Source organism: Acanthochromis polyacanthus, chromosome 17, assembly GCF_021347895.1.
Source record: "Acanthochromis polyacanthus isolate Apoly-LR-REF ecotype Palm Island chromosome 17, KAUST_Apoly_ChrSc, whole genome shotgun sequence".
Classification (NCBI taxonomy): domain Eukaryota; kingdom Metazoa; phylum Chordata; class Actinopteri; family Pomacentridae; genus Acanthochromis; species Acanthochromis polyacanthus.
The window spans coordinates 16,115,356-16,140,656 of NC_067129.1; the positions used below are offsets into that span (position 1 = coordinate 16,115,356).

The 25,301-nt window shown below is 39.8% G+C and overlaps 1 protein-coding gene across 1 annotated transcript; it reads right to left on the reverse strand.

Moving 5' to 3' along the window:
* Positions 1-296: 296 nt before the first annotated feature.
* Positions 297-24,994, reverse strand: LOC110969407 (transcriptional regulator ATRX-like). The gene is made up of 35 exons (XM_022219490.2): positions 24,803-24,994; positions 23,837-23,940; positions 23,688-23,743; positions 23,267-23,295; positions 22,890-23,011; positions 22,391-22,507; positions 21,946-22,055; positions 20,977-21,044; positions 18,633-20,395; positions 17,255-17,315; positions 11,626-11,780; positions 11,282-11,458; positions 11,089-11,194; positions 10,329-10,419; positions 9,983-10,168; positions 9,653-9,785; positions 9,223-9,332; positions 8,837-8,980; positions 8,539-8,716; positions 8,311-8,448; positions 6,506-6,681; positions 6,313-6,430; positions 5,910-6,037; positions 5,754-5,827; positions 5,221-5,312; positions 4,973-5,129; positions 4,775-4,863; positions 4,583-4,688; positions 4,282-4,459; positions 3,065-3,256; positions 2,796-2,939; positions 2,587-2,658; positions 2,403-2,498; positions 860-988; positions 297-779 (listed from the first exon to the last, which is right to left on the reverse strand). Exons 1-35 carry the CDS (start codon positions 24,850-24,852, stop codon positions 687-689), a joined length of 5,742 nt encoding a protein of 1,913 aa, XP_022075182.2. The 5' UTR covers positions 24,853-24,994; the 3' UTR covers positions 297-686.
* Positions 24,995-25,301: the final 307 nt, after the last annotated feature.

Consider the following 25,301-nt stretch of genomic DNA (forward strand, 5'->3'; position numbering starts at 1 on the left):
CAAACCAGTACATGGAAAACCCAACAAATCCAGATATTCCTGTTGAATCAAGTGTACTTCTAGCCTTTATTCCTTATTTGTCAAAATAATTTAGTAACATAGTCAGTGGCCCAGGAATCAAAACTAATACCAAGGTGTTTTACAGAAGCTTTCCAACAGGAAGGTCTTATGAAGTGATTATTGGAGGCCGGGTGTAATGGCAGCCCCCATTGCCTGTGCTCTCTCATCACATCTTTTGCCCATCTCCACTACTGGTATCAAATTAAAGCATAAATTCGTAAAAGACCAAAACCAGCTGCTATCAATATTTATATTTTATTACAGAAAAACTTAACAAGTGTCAAAGATCACACAGCAGCAAGATTTAGAAAACATAAAGGATTAAGGCACAAATAGTTTACCTTTGTTGTCAAAATCACATTTAAATGCAGACAAAGCCAAGTTTTTGTAAACAGTACATTCCTAAAATGCATGTGCATCTTCTGTGCATGAAAGTGCAGCTGAGTATAAATTTAACTGAATATTTTAAATCAAGAGGAATGAAAACATGGGTTTGATGACATGCTTGTGTTCTGTTGGTTTATGTTTGTGTTAAATTGCTCCCACACAAAAAGTCACTCCCTCAGTCCCATATTAAGATGAAGAACAAAAATGGTTCTTTTCCTACTATGACACGAATGTCTTGCTCAAGTCTGTCCAGGTTGGATCACAGTGTTCACGGTCGTCTGCACTGCTTGAACTGTTCGACTCTTCAGTATGGCCACGATGCAGATACTGAGCTGCAGACGGACACAAATGAAGTGTGAGAATCACTGTTGACACACATCTGCAGACATACACTCGTGTACAAATGACTCACCGACTGTTGCTTTGCAAGGCTCTCTCGATAAAAGGCTTGTCCCTGTTCGTACAACTTCTCGTCATCGCTTTTACAGATCGCAGCTCTGGTCACCACCAAAACATCAGGCATGTAGGGATTCTGCTGCCGCTGTGGCACAAATACATCAGAACAAGTTCACACATGGGAGATAAAGAATACCGTACAAGAAGACCTGATCTTATAACTCTGACATAACAGAGTCATTTAAATTCTCAGTTTTTTACCACATAACGTGCCGATACGTATCAACTACACACAGAAAATTACATCAGTCTGGTTCTGCTTAAGATGCCACTGCTAATGGTTCTTCTCAAAACTGTAGCAATTGGATTGTTTCATATCTGTTACTTTGCCAAAAAAAAAAAACATTTATTTCACACATTCATTTGCCACATATTAATTACACCGATACTTATCAGAATATCTACTAATATCTCAATATAAACTTTCTATATATAATAGAGGCTTTTATCTGTATAAAGATTGATTCCTTTCATACTAAATAATCCTTTTATATCTATAAAATGTAAAACGTTGGTTTCCTAAAGGCCAATTTTCTGTCATCAGAATGCATGTTCTGTCCGATCAATAGATAATATATCAAAAGACAAAGCAAACACAGGATAAATTAATTGTGCCATGCGCAAACGTTTGGCCTGAAGTCGATAATTAGTACACCATTTTCATAGCTAACAAGTTGTTTTTGTAACAAACTACAAGCTTTTCTACTCTTGCTTTTTCTCTTCTTAACAATTTTCAGCCACTAGTCCTTCCAGAGATTCTTTATCTGCTGCTTGCATTCACAACGTGTTTAAAATCTACCCACAGATTTTCAATAATGCTCAGTTCAAGGGACTGTGAACTCCACTGAGCTTCAGCTTAGATTACTTGAACACATTATTTTTCTCATACTGTATATTCAAGCAGCAGCTCTTCTCACCCTCTGTCTGAAATGTTACGTCTTAGCTTCTGTCTCTTTAAAGCCTTATTCCTGAAAAACTCTGCTGCTTTGACTGGTTAGCTGGGCCGACAACAGAGAGGTATTGTGGGTATGTTCAGCTGCATACAGTCATAGCAGAGGTGGCTCTATTGAGGAAAGAATGGTCGACCGAGAGGAAGCTGTTCATTCTATGCTTGATGGATTCCAAGAGCAGCCATTAGGCATGCATTATGCAAATGTCTACAAGATGACATAAATAGGTAAAGAAAAGAAAAACTTCAGATGAGACCTTACAGGTAGGTGAGGAGCAATGTTTTGTGTGGAAGGCAATAACTCACTCTGGTGTAGACTTTTTAAGATAGCAAATATTTTAAAAGACCAAAAAAGCAGCAATGTAACACACAGAAAGAAAAGGAAAAATCCAAACAGCATAATACGGGCTCTTTAAAGGTATTCCCGGTGCTACACTGTTTGTTTTAAAGGTCATAAAATACAAATTGCTATTTGAAACACAGTGGTGCCATTAGTTTAAAGGCCCATTTTAATTTGAACAATTTGATTTACCACCTTAAAGACACTCACCACTCGCAACATGTAGTCCTCGATACGGAGAGGTCTCATTTTCTGCAGCCTATTGAAGGCCGCTGACACTTTTGCTTTACTTTTATTAAGCAATTCCTGTAAAGACAATAGCATGCAATAGGTTAAATGAAACACAAATCATAATTCTAAAGAAAAGGTTGTAGAGGATTGTATTCATTGATACCAGTAGCTGTTCATTGGTTTTCTTTTCTAAGCTGTCCGGGTTGGAGCTGACTGGATGACTGACAGCGTTTGACTGAGGGGAAAAAAAGAAAGACACACATTTACATGTAGTGAGCACATAAAATACAATGCAAAAATCCTGGGTGTGAGGTTTCACTAGAGACAGCTGTGCTCATGATCATTTATGCTTTATAGTGTGCAGCTCTCTACCTCGGCTTCAAACTCGTCCCAAGCAGCTTTGCGTTCTGCCTCACTGAGCTCTTCCTCTTGTTTATGGTCCAGCAGGGATTCGTGCTCATGGTAAGACACTATCTGGTCTTTACAGGTTTCTAAGAGCTGAGCCAGAACACCATCCTGACAGACAGACACAAAAAGCCATTCAATACTGCAAATGTGTCGTACAAGCCATTTTCAGAGTTGTGCGTTGCATTCTCGTGGCATCAAAGCAAAAAGCTGGAAATAAAGGGAGTTGAAATCACCTTTGGTAAAACAGAGGTGGGTCTTTTGCTTTTCTTGGAGTTGGGGTCATTGAGTAGGTCTGGCTCAAACATGTAGAGCTCAGTCAGCTCCATAAGGGTGAAGTGTCTCTCAATCTGCTGGTGATCTACCACTCGGTAGGACAAAGACTGTTTGGCCACCTGACGATCGTAGATCTTCTCCTCCATTGTGCCCTGAAGACAAAAATTAATACAGTGATAAGCAAAACTGCAAGGTTCCACCAGATGCACAACACCTTCTCTGACTGTCCTGTAAGAATTAGTGATAAGGGATTTATCAGTAATGGAACTCAGTTTGAAAAGGAGGCTTTCAAATCACCAATTATTCCTAAACTTTTTCACGTGTATTTTCTAAATATTAAAATCTAACATATAAAGAACTTTAGTCAGTGGCACAGGGGCAGTGTGAAGCCTTAAACTGAGGCACATCTGACCTTCATCACAGGTTACAAATACAGCGCCCTCCATAATTATTGACCCCCCTGGTTAAGATGTGTTAAAAGCCTTAAAATAAATTCAATTTTTATTGTAGAAGCATACTCTCACACTGAAAATTGTAGAAAAATGTATTATAGGAGAAGCTTAGGTGCTATTTTGTTGGCAAAAGGGAGTTGTACAAAATATTAAAATCAGGGTGCTAATAATTGTGGCACACATGATTTTTATGTAAAATAATTATTTCTTAATGTGTGATTTTTTTCCCCATTGAATAAATGCACTTGAATTAAAGGTTGGATTTTCCTCTTTTTTTCATTGTGGTCCTATATTATTTAGAAAAAAATGAATTTATTAGAAGCTAAAGAACACATCTTAACCAGGGGTGCCAATAATTATGGAGGGCGCTGTATGTAAATGATCAGTAGCATAGAGATTGTTTTCACTTCTTATATTGCTTTATAAATTTATTTTTGGCCAAACAACAGTCTGTTGAGAATAAAACAGTAAATGGTACACAAAGGGCAGAAGAAACTGTTTTTCGTTGCTTTCCCATGAACCATTCTACAAACCCCACATTTATCTTGTGACTCCCTAATGGAGGGTAACCTGCCCCCCTGACTCGAGGTACACAGGGCAGCTTGAGAGGCCTCACATCGTATCAAAAACACACAATACTACAATAAAACTCATTACCAAACTAAACATCTAACATTTAATAGTTCTGTTTTAAGTGATAAGTTATTAAAGACCTGTCAGCTGACCTGAGCCAAGAAGCGGTACACAAACACTTGTTTGAGCTGGCCAAAGCGATACACTCTGTATATGCTCTGAATGTCGTATGAGGGATTCCATGAGGCATCAAAAATGATGACCCTGTTTGCAGCCACGAGGTTGATGCCAAGTGAGCCCGCTCTCGTTGAGATGAGAAACAAACGGCCACTAAAATAAAGATAATTGAAGACAGAGAGAAAGAAAATTCTGTCATGACCCGGTCAAACATTCTGCTCAAGTTTTATTCCAGAATTGTTAATATGAAAAACATGACAGTCAGATATTCTGTACCGTGTATTGGCAGCATTATTGAACTTATCTGCCCATTCCTTCCGTTGAACAGCACTGGTGGAACCATCAAAACGATAGTAATCAATGTTTTTAATCCAGCTCCCCTCTGTTTGAACAAAAATTAAAAAAACTAAACATGAGAAGACTGTATTTGAATAAATGGACATTTCTTTCACAACAACAGAATAGCACCTTTTAATGAATGGTCTCTGGCAGAGTGAGAAATCTTGAGGAAATCCTCAATTAGGTCTAATGAGATCAGGGACTGACTGAACACCAGCCTAAGAAAGCAGAAACAGATTTAGTTAGATGTGAAGAAAGAACAGAGATTTGATAGATGACTTACAGTGTGTCTGTTTAAATCTGCCTCATATCAGAAAAGAAACTTACACTTTATCCCCCAGGTCTTCAGCCATTCTGAGGATCTCAAACAGGAGCACCATCTTCCCCGAGTGCTCCATGATTTTGGCATCACCGTCAGACAGCAGACTTTTGTACCAGGCCTCAGCTGGACTCTGAGACCTCAAGCTGACAGTAGCCTTTTCCCCTACACAGAAGATAAGACAGGAAAAACTACAGTAGCACATCATTTGCAGTTTACAGCGTTTGAATATTAGTGACACGTGGAGTTTTAATACCTTCCACTGATGGGGCATCTTTGGACACATCAGTAATCCCTGCACTGTTGCCAGTGTCGCTCCTTTCTCTTCCTTCGCTCTCTTTCAGTCCACTTCATCAGCACCAAAAAGAGGAAATTGTTTGTTTATATATTGCAAAATGGGGCTGAGAACTCACTGTAGTTAAGGTAGAACAGAGTGATTACAGAGTGGTTGCAGGAAAAACTCATCTTAATTTCTTTTGACAAATTTGGTGTTTCTTGTTCAAGAATTGATCAACTTTCTGCCACAAATATGATCAATACCTGATTTTTGAAATGTTTTACACAATATGAAATCATTATAACCACTGGCAGATTATGTGAATAACAACACAAGACAATGTTCTACTGAGAAACCTTGGGTGCTAGGATGCTACTGTAGTTTGGGCCTTTAAAGGCACTCCCACAATCGAAGCATTTCCATAAGCCACTAGAATCGCTGAGACCTTAGTGATTAACACATGATGAACACACACACACACATACACAAACACAGGCACACATAGGCCTTACCTCTCAGCTACAGCAGTTTTTGCATTTGTCAGCAGATCTGTCATTTTAACTTGATTTCTCTTTTCTGAATTTCCCTGTGACATAAACGTACAAGTGTGAATCAGCATGTCGTCAGACCAAAGAGGAATCAATGCACATTCAAGGTGGTTTTTGTACCTTGCTTTCTTTGCTGTTGTAGCTGAGCTGAAGGCACCACGGATGAGTCCAAACCCGCCCAAGGATCTGAAAGTCCTTGAACAGGTTTGCTCCAGCCCTCATCCTTGCTTTGGCTATGGAGCCCACACCTGAAGAAACAAGCATGTGTCTACTTCAGGTGGTTGTGAAATCTCTAAACAGCGCTGGAAGACGATGCTCATATTTGCAAGACACTTGGATGAATTTATTACGATGTGCTATAACTAACTGTCACATATTCTCCAGTTCCAATTTTAGCCATGTTATCAGGGAGATAATTACTGTAAAAACCTTCAGAAGAAAAGGATGATTTTAGCTTTCACGTATATGCCCATTACCATGTGTCTACATTCTTTATAACACGGATGTGAAGACAGATTCTCACCTGCAACATGGTCGAGGTAGTAGCGGTACAACTTGTACTGAAGTGGGGAAACCCTCACTGCCAGCACATACTCGTGTTTGGGAGGCAGAAACTGCGTCAACTCTGAGTAATCTTTTCTCTAAGAAAAAAAGCGTTGTGTTAGCTGGAATGTGAAAACAAAACAGACTGAAAAGTAGCTCACATGAGTTTTTACCTGCACACATCCAGCCAACATTGCATGAAGGACATGAGCGCGCTTCTTCATGATTCGGACGTCTTTCGGTGTGGAGTCAGCGCACTGGCCGTTCTGGATGGGGTTGATAAAACGGTTTCTGAACTCACTCAGAGAACCCAGAAGGTTCGCCTTGATGAAATTGACCATGCAGTGGTCTGTGGGAACAAAGTGTGTTTTCTCAATATAAAGTAAGGTCGTCATGTCTACACTTAGTTTACAATTCTACAATTTCATTTAGCAGATGCTTTTGTCCAAAGCGACGTACAACACAAGCAAGAATTCAGACATAAGGAAAAACCTGTAGTAAGTGCAAAAGTGGTTCAAGTGCGATTGGTCAAAGGTGTTGCCATCAAGTTGCAGAAGAACTGCCAACCCCCCCCCCCCCCCTTTTTTTTTTGACTTTGTCAGCGCTAAATAAGTGCTGGGTTTTGGACCACCTGACTTATTCTACCCCTAAGGTGGAGTCGGATTAAGTGCCTAGGTGTTCTCTGAACAATTGAGTCTTCAGTTGTCTCTTAAAAGTAGAAAGGGACTCAGCAGAACGCACAGAGTTTGGTAGTTTGTTCCACCATTTGGGAACAACAGAGGAGAAGAGTCTGGCTAGAGATTTCGAGCCGTGCTGGGCTGGAAGCACCAGGCGTCTCTCACATGCAGAGCGAAGTGGGCATGAAGGGGAGTAGACCTGGATCAGGGAATCCAGGTAGGCTGGGGCCGTTCTTGTAAATGTTTTGCAAGCCAGGAGGAGAGTTTTGAATTTGATTCTGGCTGCAACTGGAAGCCAGTGAAGGGAGATGAACAGGGGAGTGAAATGAGCTCTTTTGGGCTGGTTGAAGACCAGACGTGCTGCTGCATTCTGGATCATCTGTAGAGGTTTGACTGTACATGCAGGGAGACCTGCCAGAAGAGAGTTGCAGTAGTCGATGCGTGACGTCACAAGAGCCTGAACCAGAAGTTGTGTGGCCTGTTGGGTCAGGAAGGGTCTGATCTTCCTGATGTTGAAGAGGGCATAACGACAAGATAGAGAAACTGAGGCCACGTGAACCTTAAAGGTCAGCTGGTCATCAATCATGACACCCAGGTTTCTGGCTGCGTTTGTGGGCACAAGTAGGCTCGAGTGAAGTTGGACACTGATCTGAGGCTGAACAGATGGACAAGCTGGAAAGAACATGAGTTCAGTCTTAGACAGATTTAGCTGAAGGTGCCGTTCCTTCATCCATGTGGAGATATCAGCCAGACATGCTGATATCCGAGCTGAAACTGTTGTGTCGTCAGGTGGAAAAGAGAGGAAAAGCTGAGTGTCGTCAGGATAACAGTGGTAGGAGAAGCCATGGGAGCGGATCACTGCACCAAGTGAGGTGGTGTACAGAGAGAAGAGCAAGGGACCAAGCACTGACCCCTGAGGGACCCCTGTTGATAGGCCATGTGACCTTGACACCTCCCCTCGCCATGACACTCTGAAGGATCTGCCTGTGAGGTAGGACTTGAACCACAACAGGACAGAACCTGAGATGTGGAGCTCAGAGAGTGTGGAGAGGAGGATTTGATGGTTCATGGTGTCAAAGGCAGCAGACAAGTCCAGCAGCAGTAGGACAGAGGACTGACCAGCACCTCTCGCCAGCCGCAGAGATTCTGTGACTTATAGGAGTGCAGTCCCAGTGCAGTTTACTCACATCGATCAAAAACAGAATAATAATAATAATAGTGTTTCTGTTTTGTTCTACATCACATTAAGCACTGTGTGACTTAATGGCAATGTTAATTAGGAGATAATGGTGAAGACTTACACTCAACGAGGTTGTTTTGCAGCGGTGTGCCTGTTAGCACCACTCTCCTTTGGGTCTTGATAGCATTCATAGTTTTAGAGATATTGGATCTTTCATTGCGCAGGATGTGCCCTTCGTCACAAACCACAAAGTCCGGACCTGGATGGAAAAATAAAACATTCACTCAGCAACAGACGGACATATACAGCAGGACACATTTTAATATAATGCCACTAAAAGTCACTGAACCTGGATCCACCAGTGCACTCCTTAACTCTTTCTTCCATTCCTCATTCTTGACTTTATGGCCTAGCGACAAGATGCGGTACAACTCATAGCTCATTATCATAACACCTCCATGTTTGTGCCATTCCTGAAGAGCTCGGACTCGCTCCAGGAGTGACTTTGTTGTAGCCATGTCTTTCACCTGTAACATAATTGAGTGTTTGATTTATATCCACTTATGGAGATGTGTTAATTACACAGTTTGAGGCACAAAATTTATGATTGGCCTACTGATTTAACACATTTTAACTTCTTTGCGTACCTTGACTTTGTCTTCTCCCATGTTGCTTTGCCATCTCTTGAACTCACTGACCCAGTTAAGGACTGTATTAAGCGGACACACTACCAAAGCTGTTCTGAATTTCAGGTTTCTTGACAGAAGCACGGTGTGGAGGAACGTTACAACCTAGAAAATAAAACAGCATGAATATGAAAGAATACGCAATTAAAGCACACGGAAGGGGAAACAGAAATATGCCAAAATACACACAGAGGTAAAGAGAAACATATGGAGAAGATCTTATGTAGTTCAAGGAGGACTTTGTGATTGTGTAAAACCAACAATATCTGATGCAACTTTAAAATAACTGACACTAGGACCAGTTTCCATAAGAGGAATAATGGAGGTGGATATGAGTGTGTCTTCACCTGCAGAGTTTTTCCTAGACCCATGCAGTGTGCCAGTATACAGCCTGATCCAGGAGAAGAGTTGGCCTTCTTCACAGACTCACAACAGCTGTCCCAAATGAACTGGACGCCTGTCAGAGAACATGGCAGATACGTTTTCACAGGTTTTTCATGAAGATTCTACCACCATCAATACCTTCACTAAGTCTTAAACTGCACACAGAGTGATGTGTCACAATGTTTCCACTGAAATGAGGCACACCAGTGCACATTTTCTACATTGGTTCTTGAACAAAACCATAGATATTCAAATAATGAAATCCAGTGTTATTATTACTGTAACCAGGACCAGTACCAACTAATGCTGCTATTGCTGCCAACATGCATGTACTGTGCATAATAGCAAAGCAACATTCTCATCAGGGTGAGTCAAAATCGAGCACAAACTAACCGTCCACTTGGTGAGGCTTCAGTCTTGTCACCAGGTTCCTGTGCACCTGAACTAGAGGATTCTTGGTCTCCTCGTCCTGATCCAGGACCAGCTTGGTTGTAATAGGACACTGCTCATCTTCTATAACAATTATCTGGAAAAACAATGCTGTGCAGTCAGAATTTGGTCTGTTTCTTCAACCCCTTAAAAAATCTCAAACATTTCCTGAGAAGTCAAGAACTAAACTTTGATGTATTGTCATTAATCAACATTGCATCTGCAGAAATCCGAGTTCTGTACTTCTGTAAATATCTGCTGTAACAATGAAGTTTAATGGTTGGCTTGCAATACCTCTCTCATGTCCTCCAACTGTTGATCTCTATTTGCTAGACGTTTGCGTCTCTCCTCCTCCTCTCTGAGCGCTTCCTGAGTCTCAGCAAGGAGATTCTCATCTTCAATGATTTTGCGGATCTTTTTGCGTCCTTTGACGGTGCCTTGACTTTCACTTATTTCCTCGTTTGTGTCCTCTTGATCGCTCTGCTCAAATACAGAACATTCCAACAATTAATATAACAATTTAACAACAGCCATCTCTCTTAGCCTCGCCTGAGACACATGGTTTTTCAGAGATGAGCTAATACAGGTAAGATTGGTAAACAGACAGAAATAAGTAAACAGATACAGAAGCAGCTGTTACCTTTTCACTGCTGGAGTCAGACAACCAAATGCAGGATGTCTGTTGCTTCTGTTCGGGACTATCTGGTGTTTCGTCCTCGTCTTCAGTTAAACTGGAGTGAAAAAGAGAAAAGAAATTTGTACACTTGTATACAGTGTACAGTATGTAAGTGTGTATTCTACATACTGGTACCGCAATAATGATCTGCACAATTTCAGTGGTAACTATATTCTTTTGCACTCTATTACATGCATTTTATAGATTCTAAACTGTCTGTTTGACAGCCTCCAGTGTGGTACATTCAATTACACCGTTTACTAAAGTCAGAAGCTGTAGAAACAGGAATTATTTTCACAAGACAACTGGCCCTTGAACTCCATATCAGTGACATCATATTTTATCAAAATCATTTTATCATATGACAAAAATTCCAGCCATGGCTGTGTTATACTGCAGTGAAAAATGAGCCCACAGTCCAATAAACTCCTAGATATTTCTTGAGGTTCACAGGGTTGAATGTTAAATATTCAGTGTAAATAACATATATTGTATATATTTCCAAATATCAAGGGAAAAATGTGTCTAATGCAAGCTCGTTTTCATAAGTTAAAACTATACTCGATATTTACTGTGTGGCCTTGTATCCTTTTTTTAGTAATGATCTTTAACATACACCTATGGTAGCATTATTTTCAAATAACTGAATTTAATCGGTATAACACAAAAATCTTCACATTTTTGTTAGTTTGGTTTTGATGTCATATATGGCAACTTAATGTACCTTTCAAGTGCATCTTTGAAAGCCTCATCCTCTGACTGACTCAGCTCCTCGCTCATCCCACCTTCTCCACCCGACTCATCGCTGTCATCACCACTTTCACCATCAGCTTGACAGGGGTCAAAATCAGACATGAGAATAAGGCAGATATTCACTGTTCAGACTGATCAGCGTCTAATGCCACAGGTGTACTTACAGCTCAGGTGCTTTCTTTTGGCCCGTCTCTTGCTCTTCTGCTTTCCTTCGTCTGTCTTTGGCGCCGCTTTGTCACTTGATGCTTCCTCATCTAAGCTGAGTTTGTGGTTGAGAAGATGGTGCCTGTAGTTGGGCCCATCAGACTTGCCGTCAGATGAATCTGAAGCCCCGTGTTCCCCTGCAGCAGAGACATATTCCATCATATTTCTCCTCTTTTACAACCTTCAGTAACGTAAAGGTCACAACAAGTCCATCTGTTGATTTAAACAAAAATGGGAATTCTTGTGCTTATAAAGAGCCGCACAAGTGAGAAGCTACAAATGTAATACAAGAAAAATGGCTTACCATTCTCAACTGCTCCATTATCCTCATCGCTTGGTCTGACCTCCTTGTCACCGTCCGCCTCAGAGTCCTCTTCCTGCGTTTCCTCATCCGATGAGATATCATCACCCGAGGAGTAGTTGGCATTAATTTGGGCCAATAGCATTTTCTTAGCGATTCTTTCAAAAGTAGAGAAGAAGGAAAAGGCACCTGAAGTTCATTTCATGGTCAGTAACATCACCTTCAGCTGGATATCTTTACAATTAAAACACTTCATCGAAACTCACAGTAAAGTGTCAAAACAGTTGGACCATATCTAACAAAAATTATTATTTATGAACTGGTCAGGTGCCAGTAGTCATTGTAGTGTTGGCTTAGAAAAGAAGCAATACTATAAAACTGATGGGAAATCTCCAGCCAGTCAATATTGATCAATACCCAAATCTTTAACTGATATTCCATGTTGAAGCTCTGCTAGTCACAGATCAGTTACAGTGAATCGCCACAAACACTGAATAAAAGAGAAGGTACAAATGAGACAAGACACAGATTTCAGAGTAAGAATTTATTACAACAGACAAGTATTGTTCACAGAAAAAACAGAAAGACGTCTTTCGTCCTCCTCCCATCATTTGTTCTCCTTTGGAAAACTGGGAGTGAAACTTCATTCTGACAAGACTTTTGTGTCTTTTTTTTTTAAATGAGAAAATGAAAATGACATTGATTTCTAGTTCATCCAATTCACTGAGAGTTTAAGAGCTGCAGTCTTTTGAGCTGTCCAGAAGGCAACATACCTGTACTACCTGCCAATTAATGTCTCAAAAATGGGACATAAAAACATTGGGACACAAAAACAGCAAATTACTAACAAAGTCTGCACATAAATATTTATTCAGAATGAAACGTTACTATAGCGTTTTTTTTTTAAACTCCAGTGGGGTACACAATTTAAAAAATGAGGAACTTATGCCCACAATGTGAAAAAGTTCACAATGAACATGATAGGTTTCAAAGGGTAAAAAGTTTATGGTTTTAATACCATTTGGTGTTTTGAACAATCATGAATATATACAAGTAGCTACCCTCTTAAACCCCGTCTACATCTAACCAATGCTAACAAAGAGTCCAAGAGTTTACACAGCACTGGCTCGAGTTTGTCTTCTGCTTTAACCTTTTCTCGCTCACAGGTCCTATTCTGATCTCGGAGAGGCGTATTAATGGAGGTCGGTGGGTTAAGTGTCACTAACTTTAAATCTAATGAGAGTTTACTATCAATGACATATTACAGTATAGCAATGACAGCAGCAGGAACAAATAAGAGCCTTGAATCTCATTTGATATGTTTCAACTGTGAAAAACACTGAACAGAAAAAAACACTAAAGAAAATTAACACACTGCCACATATTAATGTGACAACACTGCCACTGGTAATCACATGCTGTGTGGTTTTTAAAAGCATATAACAGTTCTCTTCACGTTTTCGCCCGGTAACCACATAGACGTAAACACTACATTTCTGCTGACCATTTTTCTCAAGATAAAGTTGTGCTATCACTACAGCTGAAAACAGACTACAGAGGGGGGAAAAATGAGTTGGTTCCGATAGGAGGCTACAATATCCCAAATTTAAGTGATAGTTGCCTAACAGCACTGCATTCACTGCTGTGCTGTCAGAAAATCCAACCTGGAAAAAGACATAAGAAACAAACAGGGATGTCATTAAAGTCATAATGTAAGTTTGGGCACCTTTTGCATTTAAACAGTTGTCGTTTCACAGCCCACTCTCAATTCTCAGATATACAACGAATATTTAAGAGCACTGACCGGAAAAGAATTGCTTTCAACTGCATGACAACAGCTGGCTCCCCTGTTAAGCTGGATTTAAGTCTCTGCAACGTGGTAATACTACTACTGTGATAATAACATTATTTTTAATGGTCAGCAGTAATGTATACTCTGTGTATAGAAAGTGGGGCAAAACACGACTTGCTTTGGACAAGAGTCGGCCAAATGCATACATTTTTACGGTAAGAACAACAGTTTGATTAATCAGGACAATGTCCCTGGAAAGGAAATATCAGCAGTTTGGGTATGAATGCATTGTGACAACCGAATACAGTTGCACCTCCTACGTTCTCTGAGTAAAGCTGTGCACTTAGTGTATATCACACATAGAACCTTTCCTGGCTAAACTGCCCACAAAGCAAAGGCAAGAAAACAATAGGTTGATGGTCTGTGATTTTTTTTCTTTGCATTAAATTTGCCGTATTGTAATAATACGTTTTATATCACGAATTCTGTCCAGAATACGTGGCATGACGTTCAATTATATGCGTCAGTATTTCTGATAAATCCTATGCTACTATAGCACTTTTGACTCAGCCTTGAGCAACGATAGCAGGGCACCAGACTGATAAAATGGTTGCAAATGCAACCGTTTTTGAGAGTGCGCGATTTAAAATGTCAAATGGTCGCATTTGTGTGAGTGAATGATCATTTAGCTGTTTTGCTGTCGCAGGTAGCAACTACATTAGCCACAGCAGCGAAAAGTACAACATTTACTTCTCCCGTGGCTGTCAGTCTGTTCCTGCCTGACGCGTAAAACGAGCTACTGAGCGGTTGGTCGCTCCTCAAACAAAATTGAGGACAGAGGAGGCAGAGAAAGGTTTGACTCAGACACAACTGATGATCCGAAGCAGGTGCAGGCAGGAAGATACCGACAGACCAGTGAAGAAAATAATGCAATGAATTTAATTACAATGGCTATCACAGTGGAAAGGCGGCCAAATTAAATAATTAATCGCAATCATGATTTTAGCTGGTAGCCACTTTATGAAAACAATCAACTGCAGTCTTTCCATTAAGAAATGTGCTTTGCTCCTAAAAAGCACAGCATCACACACAGCTTTCTCCACTCATGTGAAAAAGCACATGCAGATAATCTTGAAGAAATCCTAAATGCCAACATTTTATTTCATTCTTTACACAGTATTTTTTGCTCACACACCTGTCTGAGATTACTGCCACTACCCAACAGGATCTACCACAACGCAGGTGTAGGGTCCTAGCGGGTAGCTTCTATTGATAAGCAAATGTTCGGCTAGCGACATGTTTCGCCTGTGCCCAGGTACGACCAGTGGCTAAGCTAGTCTGGAGTCCTGAAAATCAATACTTCAGTCACCTGGTGTACCAAAAAAAAACATTTTGTGTGCATGGCGAGACATTACTGGAAGTATAGCAGCGAGAAAACGTGCAAAAGTCAGGGAATCTCTGTTCCTGCCATCACCGCCATACCTTCTGTATGTGTGCAATAGCAATGCTCACAAGCTCCAACAGCACTTTGACTTTATCTGTGCTTCAAATATAACACTAAAAGACACAGGAAACCTAAGGCCAGTTTTAAGAGAGAGTATAAGGCGTGGCTGACTAGCAATCAAACTTGTCAACATTGTGAAAATCAGGCACTTTAACTGTAAGAACTTTATGACAGTCTCTGCCTAGAAAGCACTTTACCAAAAATAATAGCATTTAAGGTAGGTTTAACCCAGTCAGAATTAATTCATCACTGTCTGTCTACATATCTATATATATCTATATATATATATATACACACGTTTGTTACTCTGTATGTTTTTCTTTTATGCTTAGGACAACGGATGGAAATTAGCACTTATGCTAAATCAGGCTTATTTACTGCAATCTTGTGTGAACCAATGCAATAATATGCACCGTCCCATCCAAATAAATGAAACGCCAGTGCTGCATGTGTGTAAAGTGAAGTAACATCAATATTATATTATTATTACATGAAATATTATTATAAACAAAAGACAACTCAGGAGCAGCTCCTTCCACTGCAGTCAAAAATACAGATATTTTTGGCCATTGTACCAAGTTCTCTTGTCAGTGAAGCCATTAAAATATTGAATGTTTTAGATGCATGCATGTTCACACGTTCTGACTTCATTCAATGTCAGAAATGAGCACCCAATGCATGCAGTCAGTGTCTGCGTGACGTAAAGTCTACTCTTAACAGCTCTAGGGGCAATTGCGGGTGCGTCTGTAATGTGTTAGGTAGTGTTAAACTTGCTTAGACTGCATTCGTGGTTAAAGCGACCAGTTTTGAAAGAAGTGTTAAATCATAAAAATATGTGTTAAGTGTTAATACCAGAGCCTTGGTGTTCATGCCAAGAACCACTTCAATCAAATCAGTGTCAACTGAAAGGGAACACAATCTTTTAGTTCGCTTTTTGCTTACCACAATTTGCACATAAGAAGAGATTTGTTAAGCATGTTATCTTAGAGAAGCTCCAGGTATTTTGTTTGTTGGACTGCGTGAGGGAGCCTTGTAGCAATTCCTGAAATCTACAGATCTTCACAAGACCATTATCTTCATTATAATCAACAATATATGTATAGTTTTCTAAAACCACAGTTGTCAATCAGACTGACATTATGCATCAACAGTGCGGCATTAAACACTGACCCTTTAGTAATAATGTGCCTTAGTTTATGTGCAGTAGAAAAATTACAAATATATTCTGTGATCTGAAGTTAAGACAGACTGCTTACAAAAACTGTCACTTTGGCGCCTAAAAGAATTGAAAAGTAGAATGAAATAAAACTTAAGTGCATTTACACAGCCATGTACGTTGTATTGGATATTTTATTATCTTTTTTAAAACTCTTTGCCAACTTAACGTAAATCATATTTCAATTGTCACACCACATCTGTGACACATTTATGGTCCATTTAAGAGCAGAAATCAAAAAGGTGAAGCATAAAAGTTTTGTGTATGCTTACAACTTTGCATGCCTTGCCTACCATTTGTAACAAAAGTATAAATAAATAATTTTTATTAATCTCCATTATGGTCTCAGTTATTAGGGAGTTATGGAAACAAAAAAACGTCACAATTGCATTGTTTTAAAATAAAAATATGTGCAGACAATCTTGCAGGCAGGATTCAAACTTTATACTTCACCTGTAAATAACAATATTCAATTTACTTCAGTTAACATTGCTGCTCAATGGTGGACAACAGTTCTTTGTGCATTCTGTAAAAACAGAACAAACAGTATGCTAAAGCTCAACACTTTCCAAATATGTATGAATACCATCGTTGAAAACAAACCTGTTCTGCATTAACAGGTGAAAGTATAAGGGAAAAAAAAGTTGTATTCTTTGTTCAAAGATATGTTTGGAACTCCTTAGGAACAAAGTGTGTTAAAGTTTCCCGTTTTTCAGCAGTTAAGTATACCAGGAAGAAAATAAAAGTATGGCATACAAACAAATAAAATGGATTAAATTTTATCTCTATAATTTATATATATTTTTATACTAAATGCACAAAATAAAACACAGACAAGCTAAGCAAGTCGCTTATAATTCACAAAGCTGTTTTAAGCAGGATTTATTCTTACTCGACCATACCATGGGCCCCGTGTCTCACAGTGGATCTCTAGAAGGTGTATTTTATATCAGGGGCTCTACTGCAGCTACGTTTAGGCCTCATCTGAATAGACTGCAACTGAGTCCTAATGACGTGGGTGTTCCTAGATTTTACGTGAAGGTCAGGGTTCGCAGGTGGAGCCTTTCTGCTACACTTAGGATGTTTCATAAACTCTACATCCGGGCTTTTTGAACCGTACCTATTTTCTGGATCATCGTCATCTTCTACTGCCCATGAGGGCCCAGACTGCTCCTCATCTCCTGCAAAAACAAGCAATCGGATATAAATTTATTTGTTAAGCAAGCGGTGTTTCAGCAGAAAAGTAAAATACCTCAAAGAGTGGGCAGACTGTAAGCTGGATTATACTGAGATACCAAGAGATAAATCGTCATATTGCCAAGTCACTGAATTACAACTGTACAAGGAGAATAAATTCACCTGAAACAACCTTTGTCTAAAATAGTGGTCCCTTAATGAGCATAAGTAAATTTTTCTTCTCTGCCAAAGTCTGCCCACCCTGTATATCGCAAGGTACTTTACTAACTCAATTATTTTTGCCAACATAAATTTTGATATCGGAGTGCAGAAACTATCAGATCTCTTCACAGCAAACATTTGGACTTGTCATGGCAATTCTCTCCACATCATTTCCACTGTCCATGCAGGCCCAGTAGCGACTGCCCTCAAAGCAAATTCACTCCTACCACATCTGTGTCCACAAGGGTACATGTGGCCTAAATTTCATTATCTGTTAATGTCAACGAGGGTAAACACAGATTCCTCTTCAGGTGACTGCATGAAACCTAAAATTTGTGACTGGATTGGACACGCTGCAAGTTTGCTGACTGCACACGTGTCAGGTGATTAAAACAAATGCTTGTTGTGAGGAGAGACTGTATCAGGAGATTCTCGATTATCCACACCTTTTCAAACTCATTATCTAAAATAAAAAAATCTCCAGCAACCTTTTGCTGACTGCCTAGTGTCTTAGCACACCTCAGGAACCATCATTGATACGAAGCTACAGCCCAGTCTGTGATCAACTGCTACATCTTATAAAAAGTCCAAGTCACAGGGAGTCTTTCAGAAACGTCCATGTGAGTATGTAAAGTTTGAAAGAAAGGGCAATGCACTCATTTGAGTGCTGACCGACACATACCTACTGTAGTAATAAAACAACCATGTACGTGTTTAATCTCAAAGTCTGCAATGGTCTACACTGTGGGATGCAGAAATGATCAATTGGCTTTTAATGTAGAAACTACTGACCCGGACCACTGGACATCTGTACAACTGTGCATCTTTAAATTTCATTTTTAATATGCACATGAATCATCTGCCAAGAGCTTAGTGCAACAGTGGTAGACCTGAAGATCTATGAAGAACTCTTTGCAGGTTATATTTATTGTTATGGTTTTTAATGCAAATCAAATATCTGCTTAAAAGTAGATCTTGAAGAAACAACATGCAACTGGACAGCTATTAATAATGGCATAGAATCATAGTGATGCACTTCTAATACCTACTGACAACATCTACTGTAGGTCTATAAACACACGATGATAAATGAGACTCACCCGATGATTGCTGGAATGGTGCAGCTCCTAGTAAAGCCACGCCTTCTGTGATTGGCTTCATCTTCTGATCACTTCCTTCACTTCCGGAGTCGTCGTCTTGTTCATCATCACTGGACGACGATGATGATTCCATTGCTTCCCGACAAGATTTAGCCTTAGACTTCCCTGCTTGTATCCTCCTCTGCTTTCGAGCCACATCATCTTCTTCTCTTTTGGCCAGGTGGGCTGTCCCGATCGGCCTCAGGGTATACAACTGTTGCATTTTGTCCTGTGTGTCTTGGTCATCACTGGAGGAATCTGTCCCACTTTCGTGTCGAGCTTTGACTCTTCTGTTGCTCGAGTCGGACTCTGGGGAGTGATCCAACATCTTCCGTTTCCGCCGCATTTTCTCCGGTGAGATTGGGGGGTTTTTAGTGAGCCAGAATAGGCATTTCTTGGCCACCTTGTTTGGTGAAGCTTCACCGCCATCCTCGTCGCTCTGGGGTTCATCTGAACTTTGTGTCATAGCTGCTCGCTCAAGCAGAGCAGCAGGGACTTCGTCCGAGTCAGAGTCGTCTCTTGCTCTGCCCAGACTTTGTTCTTCAGTATTTTTTACAGGTGCTGTGTCGGGATTCTCAGCGTCAGAGTCACTGTCACTATCTGCTGCTGAAAGAGATGTTTTGGTCTTGACATCACTTGGTCGGCGCAAAGGAGTTGTCTTCACACGAGGAGACCGCCTATTGCCATGTTCCTCTTCTGGGTATAAAGATGCGCTTGAGTTGTCATTGCTCATCTTGCTGTCAGCTTTACCACATACACTATCTTCATCTTCTGATTCATGTTTGCGCTTTGACTTCTTATTGTTCGTGTGGTCTTCCTCTGTCTTTGGGGCATCACTGGATTGCCCCTGCTCCATAGCTACAGGTGTAAGCTGTACAACAAGTTTTTTAGACATATTAACACCACTTTCAGAAGTCTTAAAGTCAGTCGTATTTGCTCCAAGTCTGACTTCATGGGAATCCATGTCCTTTTCAGTGCAGTCATCTGGACCTCTCCCGTCCGTGAAGCCCTTGGAGTCAGAATCATTATCTTCCAAATGTTCAGCTGCCAGTTTCTGCAAGTTACTCAAGCATCTTTCATCAGTGATATCCAGCTCCGTGTCTGCTTCTGTTACAACTGGATCAAAATCATCGCTAAGGAACTTTTCCCAAATGTTCAATACGTCCAAGTCATTGAATTCTTCCTTGAGACTACACTCAAGTGCTGCAAGTGATTTTCTCAAGCCCTTGACTACTGTCAAAAAAGAGTTCAGATACAGATTACGAACACCGGGTGTTTGCTTGCTTGCTGTCACAGTATGAATGAAATTGACAAATGTTTGGTTTAAGGTGTTTGTTGAGTCCACTAAATGCTTGGCCTTTTTGGTAATGTCCTTAGAAATCTGCAGTGTGTTATAGTGGAACACAACATTCCCATCCATACCAGTGTGATCCCACTTGTGCAAAGGATTATTCTGTGGCAACATGTGGTAAAGTTCAGATTTCCCTGGCTCTACTCGATTCCTCCTGCGATGCTGACACCACAGACGCTCCATGCTCTCAAGGACACTGTCGCAAGCCACCACCAAGTCAAAGAGGGGCTCTGGGCTGCACACATAGCAGTACCATTTGCTCTCCAAGATGCCTGATAGTTCCTTTCTTCCTAAATTTCTCAGAATGCACTTCTTGCAAAAGGCGTTACTGCAGAAATCACAGCAGATCAAGTTCCCTCCTTCAGCACACCACCTGCATTAGGAAAATGGGAGATGATGTAAATACAGGAAACGAAAGTATAGTACACACTAAGTTAAGGGAAATGTTTATACTTCAGTTAACATAATAGATATAATCAACTGGAGTTAAACAACATGCTCTTTTCAGTGGTGATAATTCTTTTTAATCAAGGAGACTGAAAATCAATCTTGCAACCAATATACGTTTGCAGCAAAAATTAAAATATTGGTATTAGAAATCTGAAGAACGTGAATCCAAACAGACCCAAAAAAAACTGTGGTGAAATCCTTTTACTTATGTTTTGTATGTGCTAAATTAAAGGAGAAATTGTCATTATTTATCCTTCGGTGTTGAGAGACTATTGCTCTTTACATATAACCAATAATCAGATCAAACAGAACAATGTTTGAGATTACAGAATGGCAATTACACATAAAGAGGAAAACTCACCAAAGCCAAAGTAGCACATTTTAAAATCACTTTATTGGGAATAAATTCAAAAATAAAACACAACACCAATAATAAAAATGCTTCACATAAGATATGATAATTGGTCAGGCCAATATTTAGTCAACTCCCACAAGAAATCCTACCTGCACTGCTCATCCATTCCATCTCCATCTTTGCTGATGTCATCACTTGAGTAATAATTGTAGCATGACTGACAAAACAAAACACTGAATTAGAAAAAACTTGGACAAACTGTACATTAGAAACATCAACAAGCTATTTTTTAAATACTATGTGCTCCAAATCCTTTAGAAATATAATAATTAAATTAACAGCTGTTCAGCTACATGATTACAGGCTTCTAAGGGGTCTATTGATTCATCTACTTCAAATACAGCAAAGTGTCTAGTAAAATTACTTAAGATCAATGATCTTTATATTCATCTTTTTGATGTCAGTGACAGCTGTGTTTTGACAGAGACATCTGTCTTTGTAGCATCTGTGTGAAGATGAAATGATATTAGCTGAGTGGCCAAAGTGCATATTGACTTAAGCTTGCAGTCAGGGTCAGCATTTTTATACACGTTTGCATCATATAAATGTGTTTTTGTTCAATGAATCATCTAAAATTGACAAATAAATAGGATTAAATTGCAAATTTAAACTGTGGAGGGCTAAGAAATCAATACAATGAAAAAATGAAAGTAAACAAATGTTTGACACCAACGTGTCTATTTCCCCCGCCGCAGACATGGATTTGAAAGTCAAAGTCAACAAACGCTCGGTGTGACCTTGAAAATTATGCGAAGGTCACCCAAATTGACTGGTGTCGGGGGATCATCCTAATACATGTTGACATCAAGTATGACGAAGATCCGACAATTCCTTCATGAGATATCGCGCAGACAAGGATGCGGGACGTACGGACGGAGGCGAATACTAGGTCCCCCTCTTTGCGCGTTCGCGCGGCGGGAGACAATCAGAGCAGGTTTGATTATTTATTATGTTTTACAGGCTAATGTCTCACATTCTTTAAAGAGAGGCTCTTTAAAATGCAACCATTTAGTCATAGTCTGGAGCCCTGTTTCTGACAAAACAATAAGTAGACTCACCTTGCAGATTAATACTTTCAGAACTGGATGTCGATATAAGGAATCTTTCCGGAAGTGGTTGACTTGTCGGCCACATGCAGTGCAACTCACAATTCCCACATGTTCGCCTCCTACAAAACAATAACTTTATCATTAGCAACAACATGGTTAGAAATATGGTTTGCTCAACTGCTTGCCTTATTCAGGCTCTTTCTGGCTTGATACACAGAGCAAGAAAACTTCAGGATATAAAGACCTGGCATAAGCAATGCAAAATTAAAGTGAGGTACTAGCAGACTGGACTGCAAGTAAGCTCTCTCACAAAAAAGTGAGCAAGGTGCCTTGAGACAATCAATAAATAATAAAGATGTCTTGTTTTGGTTTCATGTGTTGCTAAACTTGGTTGGCAATTGTTGCCTCAGCTAATCATGAACGTGTGAACACTTTCATGGCAATGGTGACTGACCTCCACGTCTTCTTGAAAACTCTTTCCGAATCACATTGGATTTCCGGCTGCGAAACTCTGGACCCCTGAAATCATCTCTTCCATTGTCAGCAGCTTCAGGCCTGACCAGTACAGTACCTGTGTAAACAAAACCCAATAAATCTAAGATATTCTATCATTATTAAAGACATAATTGTAGCCCCAAAGCTGGGGACAGAGCTAAAGAGTTCATATCCCCTACAGACAGCAAAATAGACAACACCTTAATGATAATGACTGAAATGTGACAATCTAAATGTAGCTTCATATCTTAGAGAGAAGCACATACAGCTACTTCGGATCACATTTGTCGAGTGGCACATAAATTCTTATGCAATGTGGTACTCAAACACTGTGAACAACAATCAAATTACATTACTGCATCTCAGTTTGAACAAAAAAAACATGATTGGGCAAGTAAATAATCATAATTAAAGTCAAAGCAAATTGTGTGAAAGCAGTGCAGAGCTTTACCACTAACCTTTAGGCAATCTGGTGATATCGAGGTGACCATTTGCACTGACTGGTAAATCCAAGTCCTCGCTTTCATTTGAGTCCCCAGATTCATCCAGTCCAGAGTGCTTAATGACAACTGTGGGTTTTCTGTAACACACACAAAATGCAAGTTCTGAACATCAGCAACATTTACCAAAGTCTGGCAACCTATTAGGAGAGTGAAAATGGAGCCACGAGTACAGATAGTATGCATCATGGCTGATTTACTTTGTAGTCACTGTAGTTGAACATACAGTACTTTGGGGAATTGGCAGGATTAAATATCTGGGTGCTACATCAGCATTGTTACAAACCATGGTGCACTATCAGTACTTGTTTGATTTAAAGGAACAGCAAACTCACCTCCTGGAGTATCTGCCATCCACTCCTGCCTGCAAAACAAGACAGGTCATGGTTTAGTTCTTTATAGTAGTCGCCATTGCCCGTTTTGTGGACACACTATAATGGCAACATCATAAAGGGAAATGTAAAGAACTTCTTTTGAAGAACAGAAAGCTCAGTGAACACAAAGAATGGATAAGTGTGCAGAGACTTCAACTACTGTTCAGATAAACTGTTTGAATATCTCTTTACTTATTTTTTTTTAGATTTAATTCTGCTTTCATACTCTTTAGACTATGGCTGTGGTAAATATCCGAATGCAACCGAACTGTGCGCTGAATCCATCTAGGGTTGCTGGCACCATTAGTGCTGCCAGCCACGAACCAAACTTGGTTAGAGACATGATACAAACAGCCAGACATGTTCAAACATTTTCATTTACCTCTGTGAGACTATGTCCTGCTGAATTCCCCACAGAACAGTTTCTGTTTGTCAAACCTGTGAACAGAAGATCAGTTAAAAATGTTTTTCTATTATATAAATATGAATAAAATGTTCTCATTAATAACTTAGATTCATGAAAATCAATACCATCAGCATCACAGGTTGTCGTGCCGCTGTTGTCCTCAACAGCGGAATGAGCCAAGTAGTCATGAAGCTTGTTGACCAATACATTCAGCTTACTGGTAGAGGCGCTACAGTGATGAGAAAATAGCAAGGTTATGATAATATTATCAGTTAGTCATTGGAAGCTGTGCAATCAATTAAAATCCTGAATAAGCATTACAAATAAGAGGTGACATAACCAAAATAATCTTTGGAAGAACAATGACTGAAGGTTTCACACTTATTTAGCTTACAGTTATGAAATATCATGTTTCACAAAACATTATCTTCAAGCTTTCCAGAACAAGTAATGAATAAAAGTAAACATGACTATATATCCCATTTATAAGACTCCTGCAAACACAACAAAGCATTGCAGCTTTTCAACTAACCTTTACCACAGCTTGTTGTGCATTGCTAAATTGTTAAATCTAGCATTCGGGTTATCTTTATCAACTAAAGCAGTCTATGTGAACACACACCTAGCACACATTTGAGTTTAAGTGATTACATAAACATCACATATTAACAGACCAAAAAAAAAAGCCACAACAGAACATAAAAAGAAACACCAGGCAACATTTTAATCTTTTCTTATCAGCAGCCTGCACATGGCTGCATTGCGATAAGAACATGAAGTTTATATGTTTACCACTAACCTTGTGCATGTTTTATCAAAAATCTATCATATGTAGAGGTGAAATACCATAACGTATACAATAAACTCAGGTATTGTGAGCTCCAGTATTTTGTTGACCTAACCTAATGTGCTATGTTAGCTCCGGCAATACTATGCTACTACTTAACCCAGCCTCAATTAATTATCGATATCTGTAAATTCACTCCAGTTAGCTTAGCCGGTAGCTGATTCAGTTAGCTAGTCGCTAAGCTAGCTCGCTGTTATACTTGCTAGTAAGAATAAACAACCGCATTTCAAAGCAAAGTTTTTACCTCACTGCCGCTCCAGACATATCGCGAAGCAGGCGAAAAACCGAAGTCATTCAAGTTATAACATCAATACCAAAATAATTTGGCGAAAAATGGCGCTCAAACCGCGTTTCGCACATAGATATCCATGACAATCACACGTACTGAGCGAGCTACACAAGCTCACATCGATAGTGAATGCTAGTGGATTCTTCTTCCGTTGTTTTTAAACGACGCTGACCTGTCACTCATTACCGCCACCTGCTGTCCCGGAGTGTACATTCACCAGACTTCATGTATTTGTTCTCTGTTCTGCAAGCTATCTTCTCAGCATTTAACGCTATTGGACTTCCCAGCAACTCTTGATCCTGATATTCTTCTTTGATATTCCCTGATATTCTCTTTTTTTTGGGCTTTTGGTTCTCCATTTTGCGTTTGATCATTTCCCACAGGTTTTCAACTGAAGGTAGATCTGGTGATTGAGCAGGCCAAGGCATGGTTTAAATGTTCTGGTTCTCCATCC

Bases quoted from the DNA above. Each gene is read 5' to 3' on its own strand.
- LOC110969407 (XM_022219490.2), bottom strand. From the start codon at position 24,852: ATGACTTCGGTTTTTCGCCTGCTTCGCGATATGTCTGGAGCGGCAGTG. The intron at 21,045-21,945 runs GTGAGTCTACTT...TTGTTTTGTCAG, and splicing joins TGAAAGTATTAATCTGCAAG to TCATGCTACAATTATTACTC. The intron at 3,257-4,281 runs GTCAGCTGACAG...TTTTGTCTTCAG, and splicing joins TGTACCGCTTCTTGGCTCAG to GGCACAATGGAGGAGAAGAT.